The following is a 15466-nucleotide window of genomic DNA, read 5'->3' on the forward strand; positions in this document are numbered from 1 at the left end:
TTGATAATTTGTGCTTTCCAAAGAATTTTTCCATTTCACCTAAAGTTATTTAATTTATTGGCAAGAACTTATTCAGATTATCTTTTTAATATCTATTAATATATCTTTTTAATACCTCTCATTCCTGATATTAGTAATTACATCTTCTCTTTCTTGATTAGTCTCAATAGAAGCTTATCAATTTTATCTTTTAAAGAACAAGCTTTGGTTTCTTTGATTTTCTCTATTGTTTGCCTATTTTCTACTTAATTGATTTGTGTTCATCTTTTTAATTATTTCTTCCTTTAATCTACTTTTAAGTTTATTGGCTTTTCTCTATTTCCTTAATTAAGACAGAAACTTAGATCACTAACTTGATGTTCTTTACTAACATAAGTATCTAATGCTGTAAATTACTCTCAAAAAACTGATCTAATTGTAGACCATATATTTTTGATATGTTGTGTTTTCACTTTCACTTAGTTAAGAATATATTCTAATATCCTTTGAGATTCCTTCTTTCACTGACAGGTCATTTATAAAAGTGTTATTTAACTTCCAAATATTTGGGTTTTCTCCAAATTTACCCTGATAATTCCTTCAACAATTTGCTGTAGTTTATTTTATGGTCTAGCATATAATTTATAGGACGCCCTATGTGCACTTGAAAAAGTGTGTAATTTGCTTTTGTTGGGTGAAATATTCTATAAATATCAGGTAAGTCAAGTTGGTCAATAATTTTTTTTAAATCTTGTATGCCCTTGATGGCTTTCTGTCTATTAATTGTATTAATTACTGAGAAAGTAGTTTTGAAATTTCCAAACTATAATTTTGGATTTCTGTTTCTCTTTTTAGTTTTGCTAGTTTTTGTTCCATATATTTTGAAGGTCTGTTATTGGGTGCTCACACTTTTAAGATTATTATGTCTCCTTGATAAAGTAACCTGTTTTTATCAATCTGAAATTTCTCTTTATTTCTTATCGATATTCCCTACTCTGAAATCTACTTAATCTGATATTAATATAGCCATTCTAAAGATCAGTGTTTGCATGATATGTCTTTTTCCTTCCCCTTACTTTTAATTTGTCTATGTCTTTGTATCTAATGTTTTTTATAGATAGCACATAGTTGGTTCTTGCTTTTTTCTACAGTCTGGTATTCCCTGCCTTTTAATTGAAATGTTTAAACTACTTCTATTTCCTATAATTACTGGGAGAGTTGGGTTTAGATTTATTATCTTATTGTTTTCTACTTGTACTATCTGTTCTTTTTTATGCTTCATTGAATTTAATATTTTTTAACATTCCATTTTGTTGCTACTATTGTAAAGTCATACTTTTTTTGGTGACTGCTCCAGTGTTTACAATATGCAGCTTTAACTCATCTCAGTCTACATTTTATAAAATTTTATTTTATTGAGTTATAGTCAGTTTACAATGTTGTCAATTTCTAGGGTAGAGCACAATTTTTCAGTTATACATGAACGTACATATATTCATTGTCACATTCTTTTTCCCCGTGAGCTACCACGAGATCTTGTATCTATTTCCCTGTGCTATACAGTATAAACTTGTTTATTTATTCTATATATACCTTTAAGTATCTACAAATTTCAAACTCCCAGTCTGTCCCTTCCCACCCACCTCCCCACTGACAACCACAAGTTTGTACTCTACGTCTATGAGTCTGTTTCTGTTTTGTATTTATCTTCATTTGTCTTTTTCTTTTCTTTTCTTTAGATTCCACATATAAGCAATATCATATGGTATTTTTCTTTCTCTTTCTGGCTTACTTCACTTAGAATGACATTCTCCAGGACATCCATGTTGCTGCAAATGGCATTATGTTATCATTTTTAATGGCTGAATAGTATTTCATTGTATAAATATACCACATCTTCTTTATCCAGTCATCTGACAATGGATATTTAGGCTCTTTCCATGTCTTGGCTATTGTAAATAGTGCTGCTATGAACACTGGGGTTCAGGTGTCTTTTTGAAGTAGGGTTCCTTCTGGATATATGCCTAGGAGTGGGATTACTGGGTCATATGTAAGTCTATTCCTAGCCTTCTGAGGAATCTCCATACTGTTTTCCACAATGGCTGCACCAAACTGCATTCCCATCAGCAGTGTAGGAGGGTTCCCTTTTCTCCACACCTCTCCAGCATATATCATTTGTGGACTTTTGAATGATGGCCATTCTGTCAGTCTACATTTAAATATTATACTATTCGATATATAATGTAATAATCTTACAATGATATAGTTCTGTCCCCTACTCCCTACTGGCATATACTATTTTTGTTATACTATTATCTCTACTTACCATAAACAGTACATTATTTTTGTTTTAAACATTCAACTGCTTTTTAAATTACAGCTTTGAAGTATAATTTATATACCACAAAATTTACTCATTAAGAGTGCAATAATTTTTAGTAAATATACTGTTGTTCAACCATCACCAAAATCCAGTTTCAGAACATTTCCACCATTCCACAAGGATCTCTTTTACCCATTTTCAGTCAATCCCCATTCCTACTCCCAGTCCCCATTGTACTGTCTTTATAAACCTGTCTTTTCTGAAATTTCATATAAATAGAATCAAACAATATGTGGTCTTTCCATATGGCTTCTTTCACTTAACACAGTATTTCTGAGGTCTATCCATGTTGTAGCATGTGTCAATAGCTCATCTTTTTTACTGAGAAATAGCATTCTATTACATGGCTATGACACATTTTGTTTATCCATTTATCAATTGGTGGACATTTAGACTGTTTCGACCTTTTGGCTATTATGAATAATGCTGCTATAAACATTTGTGTACAAGTATTTGTGTGGACATATGTCTTTGCTTCTCTAGGGTAGCTACCTAGGAACAGTACTGCTCAGTCATATGGAATCTTTATGTTTAATATTTTGAGGAACTGCCAAAACATTTTCCACAGTGGCTGCACCATGTCCCACAAGCAATATATGAGAGTTCTAGTTTTCCCGCATCCTAATCTACAGTTGTTACTCCCTGTCTTTTTGATTACAGTCATCCTGGTGGGTATGAGTGGTATCTCACTGTGGTTTTTATTTGCATTTCCCTAATGATTGATGATCCTGAGCATCTTGTCATATGCTTATTGGCCATTTGTGTATCTTCTTTGGAGATTGCTGAAGATTGTTTCTGATGAGAAATCTGCTCTTACATTTATTATTGCTCCTCTGCATGTGAACTTTTTTCTTTGCCTCCTTTAATATTTTCCTCTTTCCAACTCATTGGATCAACCTATGTACGGTTTTCCTTATTTTACTTGTGTTTGTGTTCATTGAGCTTCTTGAAATTTGTGTTTATTGTTTTGGAAGTTTTTGACCATTATTTAACCTAACCTTTTTCTCTCCTCTTCTTCAGAGATTTCAACTACACATATATTAGGCTACTTGGTGCTGTCTCATAGGTTACTAACACTATTTTTTTTTTAATTACTTATTCTGTTTCATTTTGGATAGATTCTACTGCTGTACCTTCAAATTTTTTCCTGCAATATCTATACTCTGCTGTTAATCCCATTCAGGGTATTTTTTATCTTAAGCACTGAAGATTTTATCTCTAGCAGTTAGATTTGCATCTTTTTTAATATCTCCAAGTCTCTACTTAACTTTTGGACATATGGACTATAGTTATAATAACTGTTATGTCCTTGGTCTGCTAATTCTAACATCTGTTTCAGGTCTATGTCAGTTTTGATTGATCTTTCTCATCGTAAGTTGTGGTTTTCTTCTTCTCTGCATGCCTAGGAATCTAGGCATGGCAGACATTGTGAATTTTACCTTGTTGAGTTCTGGAAATTACTGTATTCCTATTAATATTTTTGCACTTTGTTCTGAAAGGTAGTTAAGTTACTTGGAAAGAGTTTGATCCTTCCTGACCTTGTTGTTAGTGGGGACCAGAGCAGTGTTTGTTCCTAATTACTCCAACTACTGAGGCAAGATGGCCCTGAGTACTCTGCCCAATGCCCAGTGAATCATGAAGTTTTCCATGTGGCTGGTGTAAACAAGCCAGTGTGAGCACTAGATATAGTTCCTTCTATATCTTTCAAATATTTCTTTCCCTGGCCTTGGGTAGTTCCCTCATATGCATCTGCTGATCAGATGTCTGCTGAACACCCAAGGAGGACCCTTTGCATAGTGCTCTCCTCTCCAGTACTCTGTCCTGAAAACTTGACCCACCTTTGTCTTCCTGCAGTCTCAGCTCTGGCTCAACTCATGGAGTCCTCCAGGCTCCAGGTGGATTCCTCCTCCTTGAGCCACAGACTAGAAACACTCCCAAGACAATCATAGGTCTCAGGTCACTTGTCTCCCATTTTGTCAGGGATCACTGACCTTTATTGTCTGATACCCGGTATCTTGAAAACTATTGTTTCTTTTCTTTTCTTTTTTTTCTGATTTTTTTTTTTCTAGACAGGAGAATAAATCCAGTCCCCATTATTCAATCTTGGCTGAAAGTGCAAGTTTAAAGTTCACCAGTATTTTTAATAACCACTCAGACAAAAGAAAATATCTAAGTTTGGGACAATAAATATTCTTACTATAGTGAATTCCATTGCATTACCATTTCTTTTTCTGGATTTTCCTGGTTTCCAAATTCTGAAAATATATATGGAAGACCCTTTCATACATACTCCATGCTCTGAAGTTCTAATAACTTAGGGAGATTTGAGCAATGGCTACATATTATACTGCGGACAACTCATTAAATGTAACAATCATTACTATTTTTTTTCCAAGAAATTACCCAGAGAAGCCTCAAAAGAATCTAAATTTCCTGCTTAAAGATTACTAGTTTAGGAAATATGAGACTGCAATTCAAGGTAAATCAACTGTAAACCACTTATGTAAATTGCTAAAGGCTTTTATTGTCATTGCTTAAAATATAGTAAAATTAATACTAAGATCATAACTTTTGTGTCTTCCTTCTCTGCAGGCTCCTACATTTCATCTACTTCCTATTCCTAAAGAATCTTTCTTTCTCTCAAAGCCATCTTTGCCTTTTTAGTGACCACAGCCTCCATACCTGTTCAACCCTTTACCAAGCACTGAAATATTTCCAAAGCCTCACAGGCTACCTGTCTCCCTAGTCATTCATTCCTTAAGTCTATCAGGCTTGTTGCTACCACATTAAACTTTCTAAAATATTTTGTTTTTATTAAATTTCTTTCTCATAAATTTTCAATTTCATTTCATCATTTTGGTATAAAACTTCTTTGGTATTAAAATAGTCACATTTCTGGATAGAAGGTAACAGAAATTATTTCAGTTTTAGTTCACATTCCTGAAAACTTACACACTCACATCCACTTCACCCTAGTTAACGGCCCTTAAGGAAACACCTCAAGACATAAAGATAACTCCTCTGAGTTCCTATTTTTAAAGCATAACAACAACAAAATACCAAGTTTATCTAAGCAGTACCAAGATAATGGATTGCCCTTACCAGTGCCTGGCTCACATTTCCTCCAGTGGCTAGTGATTTGAAATGGCTGCTATTATAGACCAACTGAACTTCTGAGATCTCCACTGTCTCCAATTCCTCTTGAGTTTGCCGATCAATCACATGCAACTTCTCTACACTGTCCAAGAGCACAATTGTGCGTGAGTTTATCCACTGTAATTCAAACACACAACACAAAAGTGAAGTCCATCCCACACCACCATCCAGGACAAGAAAGCTTGGTCCCTCAGTTAAATTACACTGAGGACCTTATTCATTTAATTAATAACTTGATGACAACACATTTACAGCAAGAACTACTCAGGGACAGCCCAGAGAACAGCAGGTGCACAGCACAGTATTGAGTTTTGATGGTATTAAAATGACTCATAATGTAAAAGGTTAACAGCTCTAATAAATATTATGGGATATATTGTTTTTTAATAAAAAATTTTAAAAGGTACACTGGCACAATGACACTTAAGCAAAGTGACCAAGTTTACATTTCTAGTGTTTCTGACATTGTAATCAATCAATAGGGCAAATGAAACCTTGTAAACCTAGCTGGCCAATGATTGCTAGCATTTAAGCAACATACATTTTAAAATAGAATCTATTTAAAATACGTATTTCCTTCAAAACATATCTACAAGTTATGGGAGAGTTCTTTGCTTTCTATTTCTCTATATATTCTGAATTTTCTTTAGTAAGTACTATTACAGTTTTAAAAGTAATAACTTAATAATATTAAAAATCTTCTGAAGGATACCATTTTGATAAATTTCTTGGGTTATGTATAAGATTTCTATTTTCAAAATATTTTTTTGAAAAATCTCAATTTCTCCCCAAGAAATAAATGAAGCCTTAAAATCTCAATTAGAATTCAAAATTAAACAGAACAAAGTGCTTCCCCTGCACTTTCTCTCTCTGGTATTCATTTTGATTTATTTATATGATCTATTCCCATGTTATAAGAAATTACTTGCATAATACCATATCAAAGGCAATCAAGTTCAAAATGATCAATTCTCTTTTAATTATGCTGAATATATACTTTATACTGTGTAGTGAGTGGCTGCTCTAAGGGAAGGGCTTGGTTTGGTTTTCAAAAACAATTCTCAGAAAACAGAGAGTTTGACATTCAAACAATCTACAAAGAGCTTTTTTTAAGATGCTCTCTTGATTACTTTAAGAAACAAAGTGTCATTTGGGATAGACATTATTTAGCCTTATACAACCTTAGTCAAGTGCTAGTTTTTAGATACTTTCAGAGGGCACCTGGTTAAAAGAGAAAGAATGATAAAAATGTTAGCAGGTTTAGCAATTATAGAGATTAGACCCTCACAATTCTAAGTGCTGATGTGTTGTAAACAAGCCTTTTAAAGGGAATTAACAAAGCAATGCAGTTAGTGTCCACATCATGGATAACATACAAGACAAATGAAAAACACCGAATATCCTACTGTCAGGAGAATGGCTACTTGCGGTTGGGAAAAATTTTTCCAGGGACAGAACCATATGCAGATTTTTAAAGTGCTGCATCTCAAACATCTTAAATGGAAGCGATGATGAATTCTAAAAAACTATGTTAGATGATTCAATGACAAGTTCTGGTGATGTTATATACATATTGGAAGAGGCTGAACAAAATAATTTCATGAAATGTGTATGAAAAAAGTATTATAAATCAATAGTCTGTATATGAGATTAAAAGGCAATGTGCAACTAAATTAATAAATCATCTATTATAAAAGTTGATACAAAAAGAAATAATCTTTTTTTTTAATCAAAAAGTTGCTCAGGACTGAGACGCATGGTAGAGAATTCTGCAAAGTTTTTAGCCACAAGAAAAGAATAATTCCTGAACCAGTAAGGGCAAGCTTAGAAGTACAAAAATGTGTTTACAAAGAAAGCCTGGCAATGATCCTGAAGAAATGATTCTAATCTCCCCTTTGAGTTAATCAGAATATTAAAAAAAAATCTTTTGCTGATCCTGCCAGTGTTCAGCAGGATTTAAGGTTGAAAGACAATAAAAATAATGTGGCATCACACCAAGCTCAGCCTTTATTCAATATGAACGGGACCTCACTGCTGTCATTTTATAGACTCTCAAAGGTCATGGTTCACAGCAAAAATCCCTAACACAGCATGGACTCAAAACAATTACATAAAATAAATGAGGATATTTCATTTCAATTATACTCACAGTAAAGTTGATGAGGTCATAGTACAGGTGAAGATGCTTTTGCTTAGTAACATGTATTGCTCCAGATTCGTCTCTCTTAACCTGGTAATGAAATAAAAACAATCCAAATATCAGCTATCGTTTGAGACTTTGCCCTTGACTAGATGACTAGTCTTTCATTTAGTCAATCCACCTAGAAAATGATTTTCATACATAGATAAGACAAAAATATTGATAATTAAAGAAACTATTATACAAATGAAAAAAATCATTCTCACCGCGATCTGTACCAAAATCCAAGATGTGCCTGATCAGGGGTCTGCTTGTCAGTTTAAGCAGACCTCATTTTATCGCACTTCACTGCACTTTGCAGATACTACTTGTGTTCACAAATCGAAGGTTTGTGGCAATCCTGTGTTGATCAAATCATTCAGCACCATTTTTCCAACAGCATTTGCTCACTTCATGTCTCTGTGTCACATTTTGGTAATTCTTGCCACAGTTCAAACTTTTTATTATTATTATATTAGTGATGGTGATCTGTTTTCAGGGATCTTTGATGTTCCTATCATAAAACTGGCATTTTTTTAAGCAATAAAGCATTTTTAAGAGAAGGTATGTACTTTTTTTTTTTTTTAGAGATAATGCTATGGAACACTTAATAGACTACAGCATAATGTAAACATAACTTTTATATGCACTGGGAAGCCAAATAATTTGTATGACTCACTTTATTGCAAAATTTGTGCTTTATTGCAGTGGTCTGGAATTGAACCCACAGTACCTCTGAAGTATGTCTGTACTGGCAAATGCTGTAATGTAACATTCATTCTGTCATAATTCAGAATAACCTAACTCATCACATCAATGACTGTATTTAGCTAGAGTTAAAGCATAAAATGGGACTGGTGACAAGTTGTGAAAAAGTCAAACAAAAGTTCATTGAAAGAGAAAACACTGCTGCAGTGACAAAACGAGACTTTTCTAAAGTATGACATTATTACAGCTCAAACAGCCCCAAATCTCCCCCCAAAAAACTCAAGTGTCAATATTTTACTTATATATGCATATACATAAATATACACTCTGTAACCTTCAATCAGCCTTATAATTTGCTCTCTCACCTTCTGTTCCAAGGTGACAGAGCACTGAAGAAGAGAGACACACAGCACAATGACCTGCCTGAAATTCAGGACATTCAATTCAACCTGGGTTTTCTTGCATACCCCTCACAGTAATGTCCTTGACGTCTTCCTTTCCTTTTAAGTCTCAATTCCTCTTTGCCTTCTAGTCCTGTCACTTGCAGTGTTGACCTCACCAGATATCTTAACAACTGACATCACTGATGTGAACCCTCCGTGTATTCCATCTTCAGTTCCTAAGTCACTTTCTCCGTAAGAAAGGATGCTCTGGTAAAAGGAACATGGGATCTAAAGCCATGTGTTTAAGAGTAAGTTCTGCTAACATACCTGTCACCAAGGGCAAATCACTTATTCTTTCAGTTTCCTCATTTGTAAAATGAAAACAAGACAGCACCAAATTATTCTTATCTTGTATATGTTGAAAGTGCTTCATAAACAAGATCAATGGCAACATTAATTATTCTAAGATTTGCTAAAGAAAAGCACTTCACCTGTACACACTCTAACTTCTACTCCCTCCATCGCTGTTTAATATACCCCCTCCCTTGCTACCACATTCAATCACTCCTTTGAAACGGTGTTTTCCCTCTTGCTATCAAACATGTCTCTGACTTTCCCACCTTCAAAACAAAACAAAAAACTTTCTTTGATTTACTTCTTCCAGAAAGTTATCCATTCTCTTTCCTCTTACAACCAAACACTGTACTATGATTGTGAGTCATCTTCTAGACACCCATTTCTTTAACAAGGCTCTACAATCCAGCTTCCACCTCAATTCTGCTGATAATCCCAGCCCTCTGAAAAGCTTCTAAAGAACTACTTCTTGCACATCCTTTGGCCTTATCTTCAGTCTTCTTCCTTGATCTGTCTTTGGTATTGGTATTACCCTGGAATTGATAATGTTCTGAAGCCTCTCTTTCTTGGTCTTCTGTGCAATGCCATACTGTCATATTTCCCCCTCCTACCTCTATGTGCCTTTATAGGAACCTCTTTTCCTACTATCTTTTCTTTTTCCTTTCCCTTTCATGAGCATCCACCAAGGTTGTTTATGCTCAAGCTTTTGATTTTCACAGCTTCAACTACCTTCTTCTGTATCCTGGAATTCTCATTTGCACCCCAGACCTACACTGCCATCTACCCAGAGAACACTCCCCAATACAACACTTGAGAGTCCCACCTTCACTTCCAACTCAATACATTCAATTCTTCCCTAACCTAATTCTTCGAATACTTCATGCTTCTAAAATGCAAAGCCAGAAATGCAATGTTTTGTTCATGTCCTTCATTCCCCAGATCTGGTAAGAAGAGAAGCCTTGTCTTTCCTTCAAAATGCCACCCCTAAATCTCACTGCAACCAACCATCCTTATCTGCAGCCCTCACACTTGCTTTATTATAAGAGCAAAACCTTCTATTTCCCTGCAACTTACTATATAATCTGTTCTTTTGCTATTTCTACAGTAATCTTCTTAAAATGTCACTTTAATCACATCACTTTAATTACCTAAGAACCTGTGATGGTTCCCCATTACCAATCTAGGATAATTATTATACAATCTCGATTAGAGGTCGGCAAACTTTTCCTGTGAAAGGCCATACAGTAAGCATTTTAGGTTCTGCAGACCATACAATCTCTGTCACAACTATTCAACTCTACCACTGCAGTGAGAAAGCAGCTGTAAATAACACATAACTGAATGGGCATGACTGTCTTCCAATAAAACTTTATTTACAAAAACAGGCAGCCAGCCAGATTTGGCCCATGGGCCATAGTTTGCCAACCCCTAATCTAGATCCATGCCATATATTCAGCTTTATACTCCGTAGTAAGTTTCTCCCTGTCACCAATTCTATGAACATTTATTAGGCACCGACAATATACAAGCACTGTCCAAGTGGCTGGAATACAGCAATAGATCTGGTCTTTAGATTTACAGAGCTTTCAGTCTAGTGAGGAAGAAAAAATTAGATAACCCACTTAAAAAGGGCTGAATGTTATCAAAGGAGAAGGTCGTACAGGGTCTGTAGCAGGAAAGGCTAAATGAGGTCATGAGGTCAGGGAACGTGATGCTCAGCACGTGCTAGGATGACATGGAAGAGAGCACAGAGCTTTCCTGGCAGAGGTGTTGGCATATGTGAAGACATCAAGGCCAAAGACTAGCCAGGAAGCTACTCCAGAGCCCAGGCCAAAAATGTCAGTGGTTTAGGCTTGGGAAGAGCAACAGGGGAGACAAAAAGGTTGTAAATTCAGGAGATTCTGGAGACAGAATCAACAGGATGTGGTGATGAAGCAGAAATGAAGGGAGAATGCAACTGATAGAATGCAATTTCTAGATTTCTGGCTGGAGAAACCAGATGGACAGCCGTGCCCTAGCTTCACCAAGCTAGGAAACCCAATAAGAGACTACACAGGCACATTCTTACCTCTGTAACTTCAGTTCATCTTATTTCCCCCAACCTACATATCCACCTCTCCTGTAGCATTTGCCGTATATCCTTCATAAAGTCTTCCATGGCCTCTCTAATCCATAGAAATCTCTTCATACTCTAAACTTATATCAATTTTTAAATTCCCATCACACAGTTGAATCCTTAAACTGTTCTCCTGTGTCATAATAAATTGATTGGTTTTGCCTTTCAAACAATATTTTAAGCTACATGAAAGAAGAAATTTAGTTTTACTTACTTCAATTGTATCCATCACAGCGTGGAGAACACAGCAGGCACACAATGACACCTACTGCCTAATAAGTACACTATATATAGACAGGTAAGCCATTAACACAGACCCATGTACATTCATCTATTTATACAGACACTTAAACCATCAATTATTCATTAGTCAAAGAAAATGAAACTGAGAAATACTCCATGGAGAGGCATGGAGCTGAGGGTGATCAGCTGTTTTCCATGTTAACCACTAAAGCCTCAAATAAAAATTAAATAGGTCACTCTCTCTCCAAAGAATTATGTTTATTATGCATGTTTCTTTGACACAATATTAAATTACTGATGAATCAGAAAAATAATCTAATGATAAAGGACTTTATAACAGATACAGCATCATTTTAGGACTCACCAACAGAAAATGAACTACATCTCCTCTGCAGAAGGCAAGCATGGGATTCACGTAATTATGCACTGCCACAAAGTGCCAGGCCAGCAGTGGAACACTGGAAGGATCCATCTAATCGAGAAGAAAAAAAAGTCATCACAGTAAATAGTCAGAAAAGCAAAGAGAAAATTCCAGTTAAAAACAGCATCTGACTAGCATTCCTTAAACTTCTCCTGATTTCTCATTAAAATTCCAACAGAGCAGGGACTGACTGGGAAGTGTCATGAGGGATCTTTCTTGTGTTGATGGTAATGTTCTACATCTTGACAGAGGTTTGGATTACAAAAGTATATACATTTTTCAAAGTTCAGCAAATGTACACTCAAGATCTGTATGTTTCATGTATGTACATTTTACACCAAAGGAAAAACATCAATAAGCACTGAACTCTAGTTAATTGTATGCATGTCAAATATTTAGGAAAAAGGCCATTGATTTCTGCAATTTACTTGGAAATACATTTTTTAAAAAAAACCATAATTTATTCAATGGAATATTACTCAGTCATAAAAAAGAATGGAATATTGTCATTTGCAGCAACATGGATGGACCCAAGGATTATCACACTGAGTGAGTCAGAAAGAGAAAGACAAATACTGTATATCACTTACATGTGGAATCTAAAAAATAATAAAAATGAACTTATTTACAAAACAGAAATAGACTCATAGACACAGAAAATAAACTTTTGGTTACCAAATGGGAAAGAGGGTGGGGAGTATGAGATTTAGATACACACCACTATATATCAAACAGATAAAACAATAAGGATTTACAGCACAGGGAAATATATTCAGTATCTTGTAATAAACTATATTGGAAAAGAACCAGAAAAAATATGTATGTATAACTGAGTCACTTTGCTGTATACCTGAAACACAATATTATAAATCAACTATACGTCAATTAAAAAAACACATAATCTGATGAGTGGATGGAGATGGATAGGTATATAATAAAGGACAGTCAAATGCTAATGATAGAATTTTACAATAATAGGTATATAGATGTTCAATGTGAAATTCTTTCAACTTCTCTATTTGTTTGAAAATGTTCATAATACAATGTTGGGGGAAAATACCAATAAAAACATACCAAAAGATGCAAACACATACCACCACGATAAATCTCAATTAGCCAATGAAGCTCACCTAAGAACCATTAATGGCAATCTAAGCCAGCTTTGCCATCTGAAAGGCAGATCTGCTTCCCCTGGGGCCCAGAAATGCACATTATACCAACAAGTAAACAGAAGAGTGGTCTTCCCTCAGAATATGAAAAGAAAATGTAAGTATGTATATGTATGTATGACTGAAACATTATGCTGTACACCAGAAATTGACACAATGTTGTAAACCGACTATACTTCAATTAAAAAAAAACATAATATGTTCTGAGAAGTATCATCCCCCAGAGTAAAATATCAGAGGCAGAAGAAGCCAAGGAAAGAACAGGTAGTAGCAATTTTTGCTGGCTATTAAGGTGGGGTGTTCTCTATCAGTAGTTCAGTGTCAAAGCTGCAGCTATTTATGGAAGAACTTTAAGGAATAAAGATAGGAAAGTACAGATCTCATGATCCCCAGGACACTGCTCGAGCCACCTGCTCATGCTGTTCTGACCACATCAAGGTAAGCAGGCACACATCTCTGCCACGCTGACTTCCACTCCACCTAGTTTTCTGACAACGTCACAGAATTCACCACTTGCAAGTCATTTTCCCCAACCTCCTGACATGATCTTTTTGCCCATAAAATGGAGACGTTTACTCACCCGTCCATAAGGAAAAGTCATCCACACTTTCAAGGATGGCTTCAATCCAATGACCAGTATCTTTAGGAGAAAAATACATTTTTAATATGTACCCTGCAATTTTCAAACTTTGGGTATTCAAAGCCTCTAAAAGGTGTGAGTTTTATCTTCTAAATACACCTACCTTTGTTAAGGATGCCATGGCCAATAAGGAAAACTGTGTGATGGGATGATCTTTCAACTCAGGCTTAGAATGGAGAGGCTCAATACAGCAAACTTCGCCCTTAGAACCACTGAAGAGGCACCTAGATTCACATGTTCTCACTCCCATCACTCTCCTGAAAATGTAACCGAACACTTCAGAATCCATTTAGCAATAATCCAAGGCACCAAATCTCTAGAGTGGACTACTACAGCCTCCCAACTCCTGCTCCTGCCCCCAGCAATCCAAACTCCACATGACATCAGCATGTTATTTTTAACCTATGGGTCAGATTTCTCACTCTTCTCCTAAAAACACCCCAATGGCTTGCTACTATACATAAAAATAAAATCCAAACTCTTTACCATGTTCAAAAGGTCCTATAAGATCTGGCTCCTGCCTTCACTCCTCTCCCACTTTTGTTGCTCCTGACAAACTCATGTTCCAGCCACACCTGCCTTCTCTCCATTGCCCAAATGGGCCGAGTTGTGCCCACCTCAAAGCCTCTATGTTTGAACGGGTTCCTCTGCCTAGAACACTTCTTGCAGATCTTTGCATTTATTGACTAGATTGTCATTCAGGTCTCTCCCCTGAATTGTCCTGAAGTGCACTCCTGTGCACTGAGCTGTCTTATTTTCTTCATAGCGCTCATAGCTATCTGAAGTTATTGCAGTTATGTGTTAGTTTATTGTCTGTCTCCCTACTCCAATCCCAACCAGAATGTAAGTTCTATTAGAGTAACAGCCTTGTCCGGTTCACAGCTGTAAGTCTGATCTCTAGAACAATCCCCAAATGTAGGAGATGCTCAGCTAATAAACATTAGCTGAATACGTGAATAGTATTTTTTAAGCAATTATTTCTCAGCCTTGTTAGAAAATATGAGAGATACAAGAAACATAGTCCTTACTTGGAAGAACTTAAAGAAACATAATACACATTGAATTTACATTCTACTCTTTTTTAAAGTCAGCTTTATAATGTTCTTCCATGTATCTAAACTGCCTTTGCTCTTACTTACAGAGTAAACAGGGCAATTTCAAAGCAATAAAAACCTTTCCATACCTTGACATTATGATTATAATCAACTGGGCTTGGGCCTAAACCAAAATTAGTGAGATACTCATGGTTCCCAAGCATGACAGAAATTATGAAACCTCTGGGGAACAGGAGTCTGGACTACCAACTCACACCTACTGAAACAGAATTCTAGGGGGCCGGGCCTGGAACTCCGTATGTTCTATATGCCTCCCCAGGTAAGTGTAATACATGGCCACAACCTATTTTCAATCACATGGGTTTTCCAGATCTCTTCATATTCAACTTCAAGTCATTAAACAAAAGCTAATCTCTTCATTTATCTACATATGTCTATTAGTCTCTTACTTAAATGTCAATTCAAAAACAGAGCCTCCGCTGTCGTTGCAAATTGCAAGAGTTGGATCATCTGTAAACTAAACAGAGAAGGTATTTATTTTCTTACAGATTTTTAAACAACCAGTCAAGTGTTAAAAAGGTAAGAAGAAAATTCACAAATTTTCAAAAATCTAAGACAAATACATTTAAAAGCATTTGAAATCACCTAAATTAGATTTAGCTCATCACTCTCAATATACA

The 15466-nt window shown here is 35.6% G+C and overlaps 1 protein-coding gene across 1 annotated transcript in view; it reads right to left on the reverse strand.

Annotated features, from left to right (window-relative positions):
- The window catches only part of VPS8 (VPS8 subunit of CORVET complex), a 223049-nt gene that overhangs the window by 176283 nt on the left and 31300 nt on the right, over positions 1 to 15466 (reverse strand). Inside the window, 6 exon segments of the mRNA XM_032482907.1 lie at positions 5465 to 5635; positions 7668 to 7748; positions 11866 to 11973; positions 13672 to 13731; positions 13835 to 13988; positions 15236 to 15303. Coding sequence (XP_032338798.1) covers positions 5465 to 5635; positions 7668 to 7748; positions 11866 to 11973; positions 13672 to 13731; positions 13835 to 13988; positions 15236 to 15303 — 642 coding nt within the window.

The sequence above is a fragment of the Camelus ferus genome, chromosome 1 (assembly GCF_009834535.1).
Source record: "Camelus ferus isolate YT-003-E chromosome 1, BCGSAC_Cfer_1.0, whole genome shotgun sequence".
Taxonomy (NCBI): domain Eukaryota; kingdom Metazoa; phylum Chordata; class Mammalia; order Artiodactyla; family Camelidae; genus Camelus; species Camelus ferus.